The 17,921-nt window shown below is 39.2% G+C and overlaps 1 protein-coding gene and 1 pseudogene across 1 annotated transcript; one reads left to right on the forward strand and one right to left on the reverse strand.

Moving 5' to 3' along the window:
- Positions 1-5,722: 5,722 nt before the first annotated feature.
- LOC118833244 (glutamine synthetase-like) lies at positions 5,723-6,850 on the reverse strand. Its single transcript, XM_036740606.1, has one exon. The coding sequence runs from the start codon at positions 6,842-6,844 to the stop codon at positions 5,723-5,725; it is 1,122 nt and encodes a 373-aa protein (XP_036596501.1). The 5' UTR covers positions 6,845-6,850.
- Positions 6,851-8,128: 1,278 nt separating this feature from the next.
- On the forward strand, positions 8,129-8,495 carry LOC118840374 (annotated as a pseudogene).
- Positions 8,496-17,921: the final 9,426 nt, after the last annotated feature.

The raw sequence follows: 17,921 nt of genomic DNA on the forward strand, positions 1-17,921 counted from the left end.
AGGGGCAGCTGGGCAACAAAGACAAAAGAGTGGATCCTTGGGGTCCATGGCACTTCTACCCACCACAGACAACTCCACCATCCCCCCTGGGTCCCAAGCAACCGTCCCAAGAGAAGGTAGCAAAAAAAAATAAAATAAAATAAAAAGCACAGTCAGCACCTCATGGCAAAGTTTTTATCTTGCCCTGGATATAAATTGTGAGCTCTGGGGTTCCATGTCCTCCAGCAGGAGCCAGCAGCTCCTGCCTTCTACTTGAATCTCAATGCAGGCAGCTCTCTACTTTTGCTATCACCTCATCAATGCCTCCTGCTGAGTCTGTATGAAGGCAGTTTTACACTCCTGCTCCATGGCTCCACATATAATACAATATCAGGACATTCACCCCTTCAGCACAGTCCAGAGTTGGGCAAATCCACTCAAGCCCTGGCTCTGGCCATCCCCAGCTCCCCCAAGCAGCTATTTTTTTTTCCTCCCACACCACTGTTCTGGCCTGTCTCCTCTGGTGTGATAGTGGGGTAGGGAGGGGCAAGAAGAGGTGACTGCTCTGGGCACTGGGGAAACCATTCCAACCACTGTTACTTGCCTATTTCCCCTCAGGCCACTGCTGCTCCTGGGGCTCCTTAGAACACAGCCACCAAAACTGGGAAACAATGAACAATTGTCCCAGGCCCCATGCTTTCCTTTTAATTTGCAGATCCTGCCTGGCTACACCATTTGTAACAACAATGCTACTTGCTGCTACTGTGGCTGTGTAAGACCAACAACACCAGCACACAGGAAGGCTGCTAGCACAGATTCTTTGATCTGCTTTTCTAAGGAAAGCAACTTTCAGGGGTTTACGATCTCACTTTAATTAAATGTACATACATTATTCACTTAATTCAGGAGAAAAAGTCAATACCCTGATCTTCAGGGAAAACACAAATAGAAATTACAAGCAGAAGTTATATAAACAGAGCAAAATAGCACAGATCAGCAGACAGGCTTCTGGCTGGCTGTCCAAGACATTATATACACTGTTACCAGAGAGAGAAGCACCAACATCTAGTGTTTTCAAAGCTGAGGAGTGGAAAGAGGGACTCCAATGGCTACTCAGAGGCTTGTCTGGTCAAATCACATGACACTTTTCCAGTGAGTGAGCCCCCAGCAAAATGCTAACCTCAGAGTACATATATATATATATATATATATATATATATGTATGTATGTATGTATACACACACACACACACACACACACACACACTTCTTCAGGGTCAAAGGGCATCACAACCATGAGACTCAAACCCATGTGACCTAAGCCTTCCTGTGACTTAAGCAGATCCTTAAACTCCCGATTCAATCAAAGACTCTTGATTTGAACAAAAGCAAGACTCAAAGGCGCTCGATTGCCTTAGTGCTGAGAAACACTCCAAAACAAAAGACAACAAAAAGTCCTACCCTGCTTGCCATTACAGTAATACATGCAATATTTTCTTTCTATTCATTTTAAAGGGATTTTAAAGTGATAAAGTAATTGTGATAAAATGCAGGTCTGAGTATGTTATCTCTAACCCCTCTCAATAAGTTCCTGTGGTTTTCTACTGCCCCCAGGAGAAAATGAAAAGAGCTCTGTTTGGCATTCAAGGTCCTTTAAAACCTAGCCCCCTCTTGCCTTTCCACTAATACATGTTATGCCCAATATGTACTCTTTGACCCAGTGACACTGGGTTCCTGATTGTTCTATGGATAGGATACTCTGTCTCTCAGCTCCAGGTACTTTCTTCAACTCTTCTTTGTGCCTGGAATGATCTCCCTCCTCCACTTTGACTACTGACCTCCCTGGCTTCCTTTTATTTCCAACTAAAATTGTACATTCTACATGAAACCTTCCCCAATCCCTCTAAATTCCAGTCCTTTCCCTCTTTTAATTGTTCCCCATTTATCTTGTATATAGTTTGTTTTGTATATACTTGTTTGCATGCTGTCTCCCTTGATTGATTGTGAGCTTCTTCAGGATAAGGACTGTCTTTTGCCACTTTTTTGTAATTTCAGCACTTAACACACTGCCTGGCTCATAGCAGGAACATAATAAATGTTTACTGATTGATAATGTATTGTCAATTTTTATAAAGGTTCCATGAAGTTAGTTAAGAAACATGTATACTCTTTTGGATTCTTATTCAATATAATATATAACTTTTCTAAGCTCATTCCTTGTCTTCTTCCTTGTTTGTTTGATTTTTTTTGTTAGATGTATCTGAGTCTGAAAGGAAGACATTGACCCGGCACATACACATGTACAACTACTGTTATAGTTTTACTATCTGTATCTCCTTGTTATTCATTTACATTTTCCTTTATTTAGATGTTATGCCAATTGACACATACATGTTTAGAATTCATAGTAATTAATTTTCTTTAGTACTCTTCCAGAAAAATAAATGTGGATTTCCTACACTCTCTTTTAGTTAAGTTTTTTTTTTTTTGGCTACTTATTTGTCTAATACTTTGAGTGGGGACCTGCCTAATTTACCTTGTTTGAATCATAATAAGCATTGATCTAGTCCTTTATTTATCACAGGATTATGCTTTCTGCTCTATTATGTTATGCACTTCCATTTTATCTTAATCTTTTAACATACATAGTTGTGATCAGTATTTCCGTATTTCTGTCCTTCCTATTATCTTCTACTTTTGTTTTCTTTGTTTCCTGACTCTTTCTAAAAAAAAAAAAAAAAAAAAAGAAAATTAGAGAGCAACAAGTAAGGTCAATCCCAGTGTTCTAAGTTTAAAGCAATTTGTTTCTTTGCCCCTGCACTTCTTCTCTTTTCCTTGCCAAGAGCCCAGTCTCAAGTTCTTATCCTTCTTCTTATCCACTAAATCCCTCTTTGCAATCTACCCTCTGTAGAATTTATTTTGCTTAGTATTAACTTCTGCCCCTAAACTGCCCTCTCTCTTTTTCTCCCTTCTTTCCTCTCCTTTCTACCCTTTACCCTGTTGAGTGAAATGTAATTCTTCACCAGACTCTGTGTGTGTTGTCTTCTTTCTTTTTGTCAATTTGGTTTAAATGTTGCCTGCTGCTTTCACTCTTTTATACCTTTTTTGTAAAGTCTACTATTTATGTATCCCAATTATGTGACATAATTCTCTCTTCCCTTTCCTTCTCCCCAATATATCCCCTTCACCCTTTCTTTCCTTTCTTCTTTTAAGATCATTAAAACATAAAAAAACCACACCCAGGACCTCTGTCTTATTAAAAGGCTGACTCACAATGATAACGAAATTCTGAGGGGATCACCAAAACACAACAGAACCACAAACATAGGGAATTAGGGAATTTGGTAAAGAGATGAATGAAAACTTATGGGAAAAAGTTTTTTCAATTATATTATTTATCAAAGGATGGAATCAAATCTAACTGAAAAGGGGTATGATTTTAATGGTTTATAAGGAAATTTCAGAATATATCTTCTGATTACTTTAAGACCTAGGGTAAAAATGATTAAATATTAAAAAAAAACGGGTGGACTACCCCAATAGGATACACTTGGGGTCAACTCTAAAATATGTTACATGAATGATCTCTTAATTGCCATGTCTCATAGCCTCTTCTCTGTCCTCATCCACCTTAACCTCTCTGCAAAATATGGCTATGTTTCCCTCTTCTCAGATATCTGTACACAGTGACACTTTTTCTCTGATCACCACCTCTACATCTTTCCCACTGTAAAATTGGGCTCTACCCTTAGGAACACCTTGACCGCTAATAGGTGTGTTTTCATTCCATCTTGCCTGTAATCATGCCTCCATGTCTTTTCTTGTCATCTCTGCACTATACTGACACCCCATAAAGCCTATCCCAGCTTCCCTTTAAGTGTTTTCCTCTCCTCCTTAAAATTTAAACTCCTTGAGGGAAAGAAACATTTTATTTATGCTTGTATCCCTAGGGTTCATCAGCCTGCATGGCAAATGGTAAGCACTTAATGTCTGTCTGTCTGTCTGTTTGTCTGTCTCCCTCTCTCTCTCTCTCTCTCTCTCTCTCGCTCTCTCTCTTTCACTCTTGCTCTCGCTCTCACTCTCATCTATGCCCTTCCTCCAAAATATTCTCTCCTCCATGGTGTTTTGTGACACAAATTTATATTGATTCTTTTCAAAGTTTCTATCCTAGGCCCTTTGAATTAGTGTTTGATACTCTTGAGGGCTTGTGGGAAATTATGGCAAAATTTGCTTGTCCAGAGAAGTTTATCAGTTTTGTACATTAGTTTCAGGATGGCATGCTTGCATGAGTTCTGTATTATGGATGATGCTCTCACAGTTTCCTGGTCAGCAATGGAATGAAGTGGGGCTGTGTGCTTACTCCCATGCTTTTTTTTTGTTGTTGTTGTTGTTCTGTTCTGTTTTTATTATAAAAGGAAAAAAAGCTAATCAGAAATCTTGACAAAAAGGCAGAGGAAGACCTGGCACTCAGAAAAGATACCAGGGTACAAAAATACAAACGTCTGAACCCAGCTCTGTCAACCCCAACCTCATCACTAAATGACAGTTAGGCAATGGTTTGAGCATACTAGGGCATATAAGCATGCAACTCTGAAAAACTGTACAACTTAGAAACCCTATAAACATTAGAATCTAAAATTGTTTTGCCTTTATAAAGGGTTTTTTTTTTAACATATCAAAAGGCCTGCTTTAGTGACACACTAGTCCCACCAGAAAATAAACCCCCACAACCCCTCCCACCTCTCCAGTAACATGGTTAAGTTGACCAGCCAACTTATACTTTTTACCACCCCTCAACCCCAACGCCCCCCATATGTGTGCTTCATTCAATGTGTGCTTGTTAGTGCTTCCTGCTGCCTTTAGCTGCACGGAAGGTCAAGATGGTAAGCTGAAAAGATGTCCAGCCACAAAAGCAAGGCTTTTTTTTTTTTATCAATTCCCTTCTAGTACAGTCCTTTCTTCTTAGCAGGAGCTCCCTGCTTCTGACCAGACCTTCCCACCTGCTTTGCCTCTCCACCCCCACCCCATGTACATACACTCCCAAAGTTGTTCTTTTTGTTTTTAAGTTTAAATATAAAAATACTACTCTGCTTTGGGTAAAGGGAGGATGAGTGGGCAAGGAGGTTCCTTTTCTCTCTTCTAATGCTGAACAGTCCCCATTGGTTCATCTTCTTGCCAAGGGTTTCCCCACTAGGCCCCATACAACTAGAAAACAAAGTGTTTGTTTTCCTGTAAGCAGGAAATAACCACCCCTTACTAATTCTTATCTTTTAAGAAAAATAGATTAGAGTCTCATATGAATTTAATGCTCTTCTCCCTCCCTTCCAAAAAACTCAGTAAATTCCTCCTTCTATCCACCTTCCACTCTCCCCAAACCTGCCATCTTAAATACTTTTATTTTTTTTTCCTGGAAGCCACAAGTCTCTGTTGATGTGCAAACTTGATTAGATGGAAGCAGTGGTTATGTTCCCCAACCCCCTTTTCCCCCCCTAACATACTATTTCTCAGTCTTCAAAAGTCAATGATGGGAGAAAAAAAAGATTAAAAACATCTCCCAACCCTACTCCTGTTACCCCACAAAAAAAAGCAAGGAGTTATCTGTGGGCACAAAAAAACATGGTATTTTGTGCTCTGAGTTACATCTAGTAGGGAAAATTGGAAGAAGGGAGAAGTGAGGTGGATGAGGGCATGAGAAAAAGTTTATGGGGAGGGGAATACAGAACCTATCTGTAGGTCTAGTCCACTTAGTTTTTGTACTGAAAGGGTTCTTCTCCTGTCTCATTGAGGAGACAGGTACGGATAAGCGCCTCTGTCACTGAGTAAGGGTCACAGTTGGCAGAGGGACGGCGATTTTCAAAGTATCCATTTTTGTTCTGCCCAACCATCTGGGGAATCTGGATGCTGGCACTGTGGTTGGCCACACCAGTAGAGAACTCGTTGATGTTGGATGTCTCATGGAAACCTGTCAGGCGACAGGCATTGTCCAGACCCACCTTGGGGTCATAAGCTTGGATGTGATACTTGTGTCTCTTACTTAGTCTCTCAATGGCTTCTTCAATAAACTTTAGACCATTCTCTTCTCTCATGGCCTTGGTACTGAAGTTAGTATGGCAACCAGCTCCATTCCAGTTCCCAGGAATTGGTTTGGGATAAAACGTTACAATCATTCCAAAATCTTCACACACTCCACGGAGGATGAAGCAGGCAATCCAGAGGTGATCTCCCATTTCAATCCCTTCACAGGGTCCTATCTGGAGCTCCCACTGAGCTGGCATTACGTCAGCATTTCTCCCTGCAATTTTGACTCCAGCATATAGACAAGCACGGTCATGAGCTTCTGCTATATCTCTTCCATAGGCTTTATCAGCTCCCACACCACAGTAATATGGACCCTGGGGCCCAGGGAACCCATTGGAAGGCCAACCAAAAGGGTATCCATCTGTTCCCATGAGAGTATACTCTTGCTCCATACCAAACCAGGGTTTCTGGTTGGCCACCATATCCATTATCCGCTTACAGGTATGCCTCAAATTGGTCTCTGCAGGCTTGCGGTTATACTTGAAAACTTCACAGAAAACCAGTTTGTTAGGGTCCTTTCGGAAGGGGTCTCGGAACAGAGCAGCAGGAACAAGGTACATGTCACTGTTAGAGCCTTCTGACTGAAAAGTGCTAGAGCCAACAAAATTCCATTCAGGTAGTTCATCGATGCTCTTTGGTTCACTCTCTAGGGTCCGAGTTTTACAGCGAAGTCCCTCGCCAGTTCCATCGATCCAAATGTACATGGCCAGGACTTTGTTCCCTTGAGGCAGGTTCAGGTACATCTGCTTGATATTTTTGTTCAGGTAAGAACTGGCTGAGGTGTCCATGCTGGAAGCTGTCCTGGGTCTGGGAAGGTCCAGAAACAAGCTGTCAAAGTTGAGGAGGTAGGACGATCGTTCCGCAGGCTCGCAGGTTGGCGGGGCAAGTTGGAGGTTCTCGCTGGTGGCCAAGGTGGTAGCTCTGGTGGAGGCGGTGGCTGTACAGCAGTCACTAGCTCCCATTCTCATCTCCTATTCCCATGCTTTTTAGCATGATGTTTTCAGCAATTTTGTCAGATGCTGTTAGACGGATAATATACAGGAGGAGCTGGAAGTTTCCGACTCTAGCCTCTAACAGGTTCACTCTTGATCTGGTCAGACAGGAAAGACAGCCTCAAAGAGGTCGATAATAAGCTTCATTCTAGTCTAGTCTTCTCTAACACAGTATTGCTGATAATGGAAGCATTACAAACCCCTACAGCATTCCCTAATCACCCTTCTTGCAGGGGCTGGTGAGAAGCGGGGGATGCAGGGGGGCAACTACCCCCATGTCTGGATGGAGCCAATCCAGACCGACACAACTTGTACATTCAACCCTAAACAGTTCCCCTAAATCCCCTCAAGCATTAATGGGGGGGGCAGTTGAGGCAAACACAGATTTCCTCCTCCAAAGCCTTGATGGGGGCCAGTAAAGGCACACAGCATTCCAGCTTGTGCATTCAACCATAAAATTTCCCAACTGTTTTTATAGGGCATCAGACAAAGAAGGCATGCTACCAGCAATAGTCTCACAAGTTTACATCACCTCATCCCTGTAATCTCACTGTGCAGTCACAGTGGATGCTTACAATTTCAGCACATGTATTGATATTATTTATCCTTATATAATGCTGCTCAGAAGTGGTGGAGATGTTTTGAACCATGAGCCTGGGGACTCATATCTAATACCTGGGAAACAGAGATTGTTATGGCCATGGATCCTGGGAAACTGAGGTTGTTATGGCCATAGAACTTGGGAAACTGAACTCTAAGAAATAACAACAAAAATCTACTTTTCACATGCTAAAATCTACCTTACTTACGGATGCCTTGAACAAGAATGAAAATGGCATCAAGGATGGCTACCACACTGATGGTAAATCATTTAGCTTGAAAAGGTTACAAGTCTGGAAGTGGACATCTGGAGAGGGGGCAGGGCTACACCCAGCACTCCATGTGGATTCCTGGTTAGATTGTTCAGCCCCTCAGGGCAGGGCATGGGGATGGGGGTGGGGGTGTATACCAAGGTACACCATAGCAGCTGTGGGTGGAGGAGGTGGAGGGGGGGGAGAAACCATGGAAAAAGGGCTGGAATGAGAGAATATCTGCAAGATGCAGGCTACCATGTTCCGGTGCATGGCCAGCTGCTGTGAAGATACCCAGGCCTCCATGCAGCAGGTCCATCAGGGCATTAAATGCTGCCATGCTCCCTTGGCCCAGGAACAGGTCCTTGTTACCAGCAAAACTGGAGAAATTCCAGGACCACCTGTCTCAATGCACCATGTACTTCAATGACAAAGCCAAAGACTTGATGGATGCTGGGAGCAAGGAGCAGCAGGTGCACAGGCAGCTAGAGCCCTGTGTGACCAAATGTGTTGATGACCACATGTACCTCATCCCCACCATGACCAAGAAGATGAAGGATTCTCTGGCTTGTATTGCAAAGTGGAGTTATTGTTAGTAGTCATCTGGGGTGGGATAATTGGTCTACTTGTAAAAATGTATGGAAATTTTTACCTTTCAATGAAAATTTCAGAATGAAGAAATTGAGGTTTGTAGCAAGTTTAAGACTACCTTTATGGGAATTTCACATCTGCCTTCAGATTCTGTTGGTTCCATTATGTGTTTTAGCCCTTAGGTGAAGAAACGGAAGAAACTGGTGCTCAGATCTGGATTGGAGGTCCATCTCTTCTGTGAAGATGACCCCTATTCTATCTGTTGGAGCCCTTAAAGGCTTTCAGCTGGTTCAGAGGTATTCCATTCCTAGAAGCTAGAATAACCCTTTGGGTTTGTAGGTATTAGCAGTTCTTCTCCCCAATCTACCTCCCATCTGGTATGAATCCCTGAAGTAGCTGTCCACATTTGTTTGGTGACAACTTCACACACACCTTATTGAAGCATTTCTCGTAGAGCAGAAAGTAGCAGCCATGAGTTCACTACTGATTGGAAAAGAGAAACACAGATGTGCTTTACTCCCTAGTACAAGAACTGGCATTCAGAGGGGAATCTGGGGGAAGAGGGTTACTTGGATTACAGCACTGAGCAGCTCCCAGGTGATCTTTCCTTTGATGAAGACAGTGCTCACACCAGCTTTCAACTGGGACACCAAGCAAGATCATAAATGGGAAATCTCCCACCAGGAGAATGAAGCTCAGGTTCTTTCACAAAGGCTTTGCTAGGCTTGTTCCTCACGTTACTTTTTCTTGCCCTTCTGGAAGGTACTACAGGGGCAACACTTCAGTTAAAGTGTCTTCTGAGACTAACATGAATGGTTTTGAGTTAAGGCCAAAGAAAGCCTCTCTTTGCTTGAGAATAATCCTAAGTCTCTAGCTTAATAGAATGGTAGATGACTGGTTTGGGGGAAAGTTAGTTTTCCCCAAAGCAGAAAAAGATGTGATACCTGATCCTGGCCCTGCTCATTTGCCCTCTTCAACAGAACCAACTTGTTGAGAGGACACTCTTAGGACAGGAAAGGGTAAGAAGATGACTTAAACTTCTAAGCAAGTTTCAAGAGAGAGCTTTTTTCTACCCCAGAGTACAGGAGGCAGCTAGCACTAATTATCCAGTTATCACTGTTGGTTAAAACTTTGAGCAACATATTAGTACCAGGCATTGTATTGGAAAAGATCTTGTTCTTTTTATACTGACTTCTTACTGAATGCAATTAACATAGCCTTCCTATTCAGTGTTTCAAGGCTATGTCGTATTTTCCTAGTTGTTTGATTTTTTTTTGTACTTCAAAAAAAAAGAAAAAAAGGGTACTAGCCAAGACTTCAGTGGATGGATAGTTGGTGCACAATATTTTGTTCACAGATTATTGTGTACTCAATGCAGCCTCTGACAACAACGGACGACAATCAATCCTAGGCTCTCTGTTCTCTCTGCTCTCTTGGTGACATCATCAACTACCATAGGTTCAGTTAGCACTTCTATGAAGAATATTCCCATATCTATATAATCAGTCCCAGTTTTTCTTAAGGTTCAGTCCCACAAATCCAAGTGCCTATTGAACATTCCATCTTGTGCTTATCATGTCCAAAACCAAACTGATCATATTTTTCCCCAATCCCTACCATCTTCCAAATGTTCCTACTTCTGTTGAGGACAGCATCATTCTTTCATGTCTGTCAGAGGCAGGTCTTTAAGGCTTCCTGACTCCAAGACACTGGCCATTCTCCCATACTGACTCTCAAGGTTTTAATTAAAGAACCCCAATTTGAGATAGTGTGCCAAAAGTAAAATGATTAAGCATGCTGATTCTTATCAATTAAAACCAGCCAAACAAACATCAATTATATTATTTCTATCTGTTTTTAAAAGAGGCATTTGGTGGGCTAGTGAACTTGGAAAAAAAAGTGATTACAGTTTTGGGCATCATGTTATTTACTTTTCTTCTGTCATCCTATCTAGAGAAAGATCACCCATATAAGAATTAAATGCATTCATGTGTATGATTATACATGTGTTCTGTTGTCTATTAGTCAGTAAACCATAATGGCAGGTCCTGCCTTTTTCTATTACTCTTGTAAATGTACTCAGAGGCAACAAATATAGAATAATAAATGAAAAACACGCACCATTCAAATGACAAAGCTTAATGTGTGATTCTTGAGGGAATGGAAAAACTGTCAAAATAAGGCAGCTGCTTCCAAAGCAGGTATAGCTAATTGATACTACTTTAGCTGTACAAGAACTTCAGAAAAAGCAAGAAACATTTTTTAAAAAATCAATGGTGACTTTCCCATCATTACTTGAGGTTGCCAAATATTTTCATCAATTATGTTATTAAACTTGATCTAGATCAGAAGGTAAGCAATGTAAAGAAACTCAAGAAATGTCTATGTTTTTCCTACCTTCCAAATAAGAATATTTGCCCATGGCAAGCCTTCTAAGCTTCATTTTCCTCATCTGTGAAATGAGATGGTAAAACTACCTCAAGGGTTCATAACTCTTGGTATGTGTGATTGACTGCTTTTAAACACATACAAAATACCAAAGATTTCAAAAGAATTAAATTTTGTTTATTCAAATATAGTTCGCCTCTTTTCTCTTTCTCTGTATGTATCTCTCTCACATGAAACAAATGTATCTGTCTCACATTAAAATACTATAGACTAGATGATCTCTCTAATAACCTGTTGTTCTGACTATCTGTAATGCCATGTGTGATACTTATCCCTAAACCTGAAGTGCCTACTTTGAGAATAGTATTTCTCAAGTGACATATGTAAAAAAGCTACTTGATATCAAATTAAAGTTTTCTAATTCTCTATTTCATATCAAGATGAAACCCAGAAAAAAATGAAAACAACAAACAAACAAGAGCTATGAAGTCAAAAGACCTAGGTTCTAATCTGGGGCCTCGGAGTTTCCTGTGTGATGTTGGCGAAGTCATTGAAGTTTTATGACCTACCCTTTAACATGCCTTCCAGCTTGATATGTGATCTTATGATCCTATAAGTAAAAAGACATGAATTTTTAAAATGTGACAAAATTTATATTTCATTCATGAGAAATCAGTTCAGGGATATAAGTATGGTTTTAAGGAAAAGTATATATTGTACCTATTTAGTTTTCACAATTTAATCATTATATTATTTAAATAGAATAGAATTTGTAAATTATTGCAAATCTTGTTATTTTCTTTAGTTTTTCAGAAAAGCGTTAAAAGCAAGTGTTTCATTGTTCTGACCTTTCATTATAAAAATTTGGGTGTTGTTCCTCTTCAAGCTGAGAAAGGGGACATAAATTACTCTCTTTGGCATTTCTCATGGTTTATCAATGTAGTTAGCCAACTCGTACAGATGCCCTTCCTGGCTTCCAAAAGCAGGAACCTGCAGGAGATAGAAAATGCCAGGCTTCTTCTCACGCCTGAGAAGGCTCTGCTTGCCATAGGATAACCCTATGTGATGTGCTATGATAAATGCCACTGTGCCAACTCAGCATGGTGAACAGTTTAACTCAGTGACCTTCTGGAAGTTGACAGCTTCCCCCATAGATTGTCTTTGATACAACTTATAATGTAGGCTGTCAAAACTACCCCACAAAATGAGGTCTGTATTTATTATACTGCTAAAGAATCCTCTCTCAGTATGGAGCTCAGGTGCCTTGCCATTTTCTAGTACCATTTCATATGCTTTAATGTTTTCATCAACTACGTGTAGTACTGCAGTCATCTAAGGGGCCATTTACTTCCTTGGACTTATTCTGTCACCTTGACACTTCATATGTGGGACCCATGTTTCAAAATTAGTATAGGAGAAAATCATTTTGCTTTCACACTGAGTGTTGCCATTACATATTCTGTCTCTATAGCCAGTCAGATAATTTTTAATTTCCTTTCTGGGACTGTTTGCTATTCATTTAGAATTTTAGAATACAATCCAATTCAAGTTTCAATTATTATACTGAGACTTAGAAAAAAATAGACCTTGACAGAGAGTGAGACAGAGAAAGAGAATGGATTAATAAACTATATTCCTTTTATGGATTACTATCCAACTCATTAAACTAAATACTAATCACTTTTTCTTTTGGTAAATGTATCTTTTGATTCAGATATCATTTCAACCACCCATCCCCAGTTTCTTGCCTTTTGGAGTAATCTAAATGGTTTCCTTTAAAGCAAGGTCAGATTCCTGGGCAAAGTTGAAATATTTGCACAGCAGAATATAAATTGCCAATCCAGTCATTTGTTCATTATATTTCTTTTTATATTTTTGTAATATGCGGACTTTCTTTCTGACTATAAGCAGCATTCTTACCAACTACAAGGGGAATTCAGGGAACATCTCCTAGATTTGTATGACATCTTCTGAGAGTATATTGATTGACTATTGAACTAAAATAACTGAGGACTCAAGGAGCCATTACAAAAAGAAAGCATCATCTAACTATTCACTTCCTTCCTAGTGATTTTGAAGTTATAAAATGTATTATCAGTGAGGGATGGGTAGAAACTGAGTATCCTTATTTTATCATAGTGGTAATTTTGCCCCTGGAGATTCGAGGAACAGGGAAATTATCCTGTGCAGGATTCCCAAGTTTCCTTTACTTTCTATTTTTGTTTCCCCTGCTTTTTAGGTCTTCGCTTTCAGTGGAGTCTGACTCCAGAAGCTGACTAAGGAAAAGGATATTTTACTATAATGATTTCGGCTGCAGCAGTAGTAGGAAGATCAGGCTTATGAGGAAGAAAGACAGCTTTGGAAAATAGTTACCAGAAAAATAAAGAAGAGTGAATTGATCAGGATAATGACAAATGCAAAGCTGAACTGTCATTTGGTTAGTTATTAAATTCTGGTATGTTAGACACTTTTTTTAAAGTAGCAGCTGCAGTATAGAAAAAAAAATACCTAAAAATCTTATCTCTGCCACAGACAAAAATGTATAAAATCCAGAAAGAGAGACGTTAACTAGCAGAACTGGAGTAACTCAGGAGAAAACAGCTGCCATTGCTTTTTTGCTTAGGATAAAAAAGGTGGAGGACTTCTGATAAAGATAGAGACTTGAAATGTTCCAATCAAACTTTGTTCCAATTGAAAACCACATAATAAATCAGAAACTACCCAAAATAAAATGGATGCTATACACACAAACATGTAGATGCACACATATCGTATCATTCACAAGCATATATATATACATATATATATATATATGTGCATACATATATATATATATATATATATATATATATATATATGTGCATACATACATACAAATGTATTAGTTGTGTGTATACTTACACGCACATGCAAAAGAAACCTGGGAAAGACCTTAATTTAGAAAGGCCAAAGTTATACATGAACTTGTGTAATATGGCAGGGATTCTGTTGTTGTTGTTTTAATATTTCTTTATATTTCCAGAGCTTAGTTCACTTTACATTAATATATGCGTAACAACTATTGAATAATTGTCTTACTGTTTAAAAGATAGACTCATGGAATGTGAAAAATTTTCATCACCAATCTGAACATATTTCCTGTTCCACATCATTCTAGTTCATCCAATGGTTTTGAAAAACATCTAAAATGACCAAGGACTTCTTTTTATACTCAGTCTGTTTTGTACTCAGCCTTGTTCACACTTACTAAACAATTGAGATATGTTCCTGCCTCATTAAGGTATCAGAGCATGCCACTTTACACTTATTTTAAATTGGATGGGACTATGTTCCAGATTAATCCCCATACCTACCACATTAACTTTTAGCAATCATGTCCACACAAGTTATGACTTCTTGCCAATATGTCAGTATCCATCATACCTGAGAAGTCCAGCTGAGCTCCCAGTAGTGTGCCTTCCTCATCTGTCCTGCTACACATCTGTCCTGTTCAGTTTTTACATATATAGTGATTGTGGACATTTTTTCATCTAATAGTAAATCACCTTTGACAGAAATTATTCAAGATTTTGCTTTTGTTTTTGCTCTTCTAGCAGCAAATTGCCAAATCATCTATTAGATAAAGGATAAAAATCTTAGCTATCTAATAAGTCAATTGAAACAATCAGAGCATTTGTATCACAATTCAGTTATGAGTTAATAAAAATTTGGATGATGTTGGAAGAAGTCTTTAAAAGAAAATGATTCAAGACTTTCATTTTACACTTAAAAACAATAAGTCCCCATAAGACAAAGTGACACTTTTATCTTGTCATTCAATCCTTCTTCCTTTAGCTATATGTTTTTTCTTCCTTCTGTTTGTTATCAATATAGATCTTAATTATAGATACCTACACTTCTGAAAACATACCTTTACTTACCATTACAACATATAAAAATATATGATCTCAGATATTAAAAAGTAATAACAGAATATTGATACTTAGTTTGTATGCAAAATTGCAATTTAAAATTGGGGGCAGAGCCAATATGGTAGACTAAAAACAGGGACTCACTTGAGCTCTTCCAAATTCACTTCCAAACAATTTTAAAATAACACCTCAAAATGAATTCTGGAGTGGCAGAACCAACAAAAGGATGAGATAAAAGGATTTTCTAGCCCAAGTTAACTTAGAAAATAAATAGGAAAAGTCTGTTTCACTGAAGTGACAGTGGAACACAAGCCACCTGCAGTCCAACAGAAGGCCTTGGGAGCAATTAAATTGGTAGCAGCAGCTTCCAGAACTTCAGTCCACAGAGAGTGAAGGATCAGACAACTGGACAGAAAGAGATTAGTTTCTCGCACTGTATATAGGACTCTGTTGCATTGCCCATTCTCAGGGGTGGGTTTCAGTCCCAGGGCAAAAAGAACACTAGCACACAGAAACTCACAGCCACAGAAGTGTGGATACCCTGGTCAGACTTCTAGGATAGCAAAGAGTCTTTTTGGTCACTTACAGGCCAGAGTACAGACAAGGAAAGCAGTGATCACACCTCTCCTTACCTCATAGCACCTTAGAATAACTGAAAACTACAGACTCTCTAAATTAGCTCTGAAAATAGCAACAGGAAAACTGTAGCTTGGGACTGTGCCCCCTCAACTCAGGCAGCAGAGCTCAACATGAACATAAATTTCAAAGTCAATAAATAGACTGGTAAAATTAGCAAACAAAATATTCTGACTATAGAAAGTCACTATGGTGATGGGGAAGATCAAAACAGAAGCTCAGGAGAGGATGACAAAGTCAAATGTCTACAGGTAAAATACAGGATTAAGTAGAAGTTGAAAGACTACACCAGTTACCTCCTGAAAGAGGTTCCCCAAATGAAAATTCCCAGGATTATTACAGCAAAGTTCAAGAACTCCCAAATCAAAGAGAAAATACTTAAAGGAGCCAGAAAGAAATAATTCAAATAGTATGGAGCCACCATAAGGATTACAGAAGATTTAGATTTTTCTCATTGACCTTACAAGTTGTCTTGAGGTAGAAAATATTTTTTCACTTCATTGTTTTTTTTTTTCTTGAGCTTTAATAATTAATTAATTTTTAGTTTTCAAGATTTACTTCCACAGTATTTTGAGTTCCAAATTTTTTCCCCATCTCTCCCCTCCCCCCATCCCAAGATGGCATGCATTCTGATTACCCTTTCCTCCAATCTGCCTTTCCTTCTATCACTCCCACTGTATCTTATCCCCTTCCCTTCTGTTTTCCTGTAGGGCAAGATTGATTTCTACACCCCATTGCCTATATATTTTATTCCCTAGTTGCATGTAAAAACAATTTTTAACATTCATTTTAAAAATTTTGATTTCCAAATTCTCTCCCCTCCTCCCTCCTCACCCATCTTCATTTAGAAGGCAAGCAATTTGATAAAGGTTATACATGTGAAATCACACAAAACACCTCCATAACAGTCATGTTGCAAAAGACTACCTGTTTCCCTCCATCCTATCCTGCTCCCCCCATTTATTCTATTGTCTCTTCGAATCCTGTTCCAACTCAAAAGTACTTGCTTCTGATTACCACCTCTCCAATCTGCCCTCCCTTTTCTCATCCCTTTCCCATCACCTTCCCTCTACTTTCCTGTAGGGCAAGATAGATTTCCATACTCAATTAAGTGTGAATGCTATACCCTCCTCTTAAGCCAAATGTGATGAGACTAAGGTTCACTAATTTCCTCTCACATCCCTCCTATTCCCCTCCACTGTAAAAGCTTTTCCTTGACTCTTTTATGTGAAATAATTTACCCCATTCTTCCTCTCCTTTCTCCTTCTACTAGTACATTCCTCTCTCTTACCCCTTAATTTTAGTTTTTAAATAATCATCCCAACATATTCAACTCACCAGTGAGTAGAGCACTGGCCCTATAGTCTGGAGGATCTGAGTTCAAATCCAGCCTCAGATACCTGCCACACTTACTGCCTTTGTGACCTTGGGCAAGTCACTTAACCCCAATTGTCCTACCTTTCCCCTTCCAAAAAGAAGAGAATATTTCAAATAGTCCAATAATTTTTAAATTCTCTCTCCTGGATCTATTTTACAGATTAGTTGTTTTTCCAACAAGATATTTCACATTGTCTTCTGTTTTTCTTTTTCATTCTTTTGGTTTCATTTTTAAAGAATTTCTTGACTTCTCATAGTCATTAGCTTCCATTGGCTTCATTCTAATTTTTAAGGAATTATTTCCTTCAGTGAGCTTTTGGACCCTGCCCCCCCATTTGACCAATTCTGCTGTTTAAGACATTCTTTTCCTTATTTGCTTTTTGTACCTCTTTTGCCATTTGGGTTAGTCTATTTTTTTAAAGATATTATTGTCTTCAGCATTTTGGGGGTCTCCTTTAGCAAGCTGTTGACTCATTTTTCATTATTTTCTTGAATCACTCTCATTTCTCTTCCCAATTTTTCTTCTACTTCGATTACTTGATTTTAAAAATCTTTTTGAGCTCTTCCATGCCCTGTGACCTATTCATATATTTTTGGAGGCTTTGGATGTAAGAGTTTTGACTTTGTTGTCTTCTTTTGTTTGGAAGTTTTGATCTTCTTTGTCAGCAAAGTAAGATTCTGTAGTCTCAGTTTTTTTTTTCTGCTGTTTGTTCATTTTCCCAACCAATTACTTGACTTGTTAACTCTTTGTTAAGGTAGGGCTCTGCTTCCAGTGTGGAGAGTGTACTGTCCCAAGTTTCAGGCATTTTGTGTAGTTGTTTTTGGAGATATTTGTAGAGACCTGTTGCCAGCATTGGTCTGTGTTCCTTTCTCAACTCAGTTTAACATGTCTTTCCTGTTGACCTTTCAGGCTGTCTTGGTGTGGGCATTCTTTCACTCTATCATTTTGTGGGTGCTGCTGCTCTAGAATTTGTTTAGGGTGACTTCTAGGGGCATTTGGAAGGGCTTGGGAGTGAGATAAAGCAAGTCCCTGCTTTTACTCTGTGATGTTGGCTCTGCCCCCCATCCTCTTTTTGTTCTGACAACCCAAAATCCATTTTGAGGTATTACTTTAAAATT

The sequence above is a fragment of the Trichosurus vulpecula genome, chromosome 1 (genome assembly GCF_011100635.1).
Source record: "Trichosurus vulpecula isolate mTriVul1 chromosome 1, mTriVul1.pri, whole genome shotgun sequence".
Classification (NCBI taxonomy): Eukaryota; Metazoa; Chordata; class Mammalia; order Diprotodontia; family Phalangeridae; genus Trichosurus; species Trichosurus vulpecula.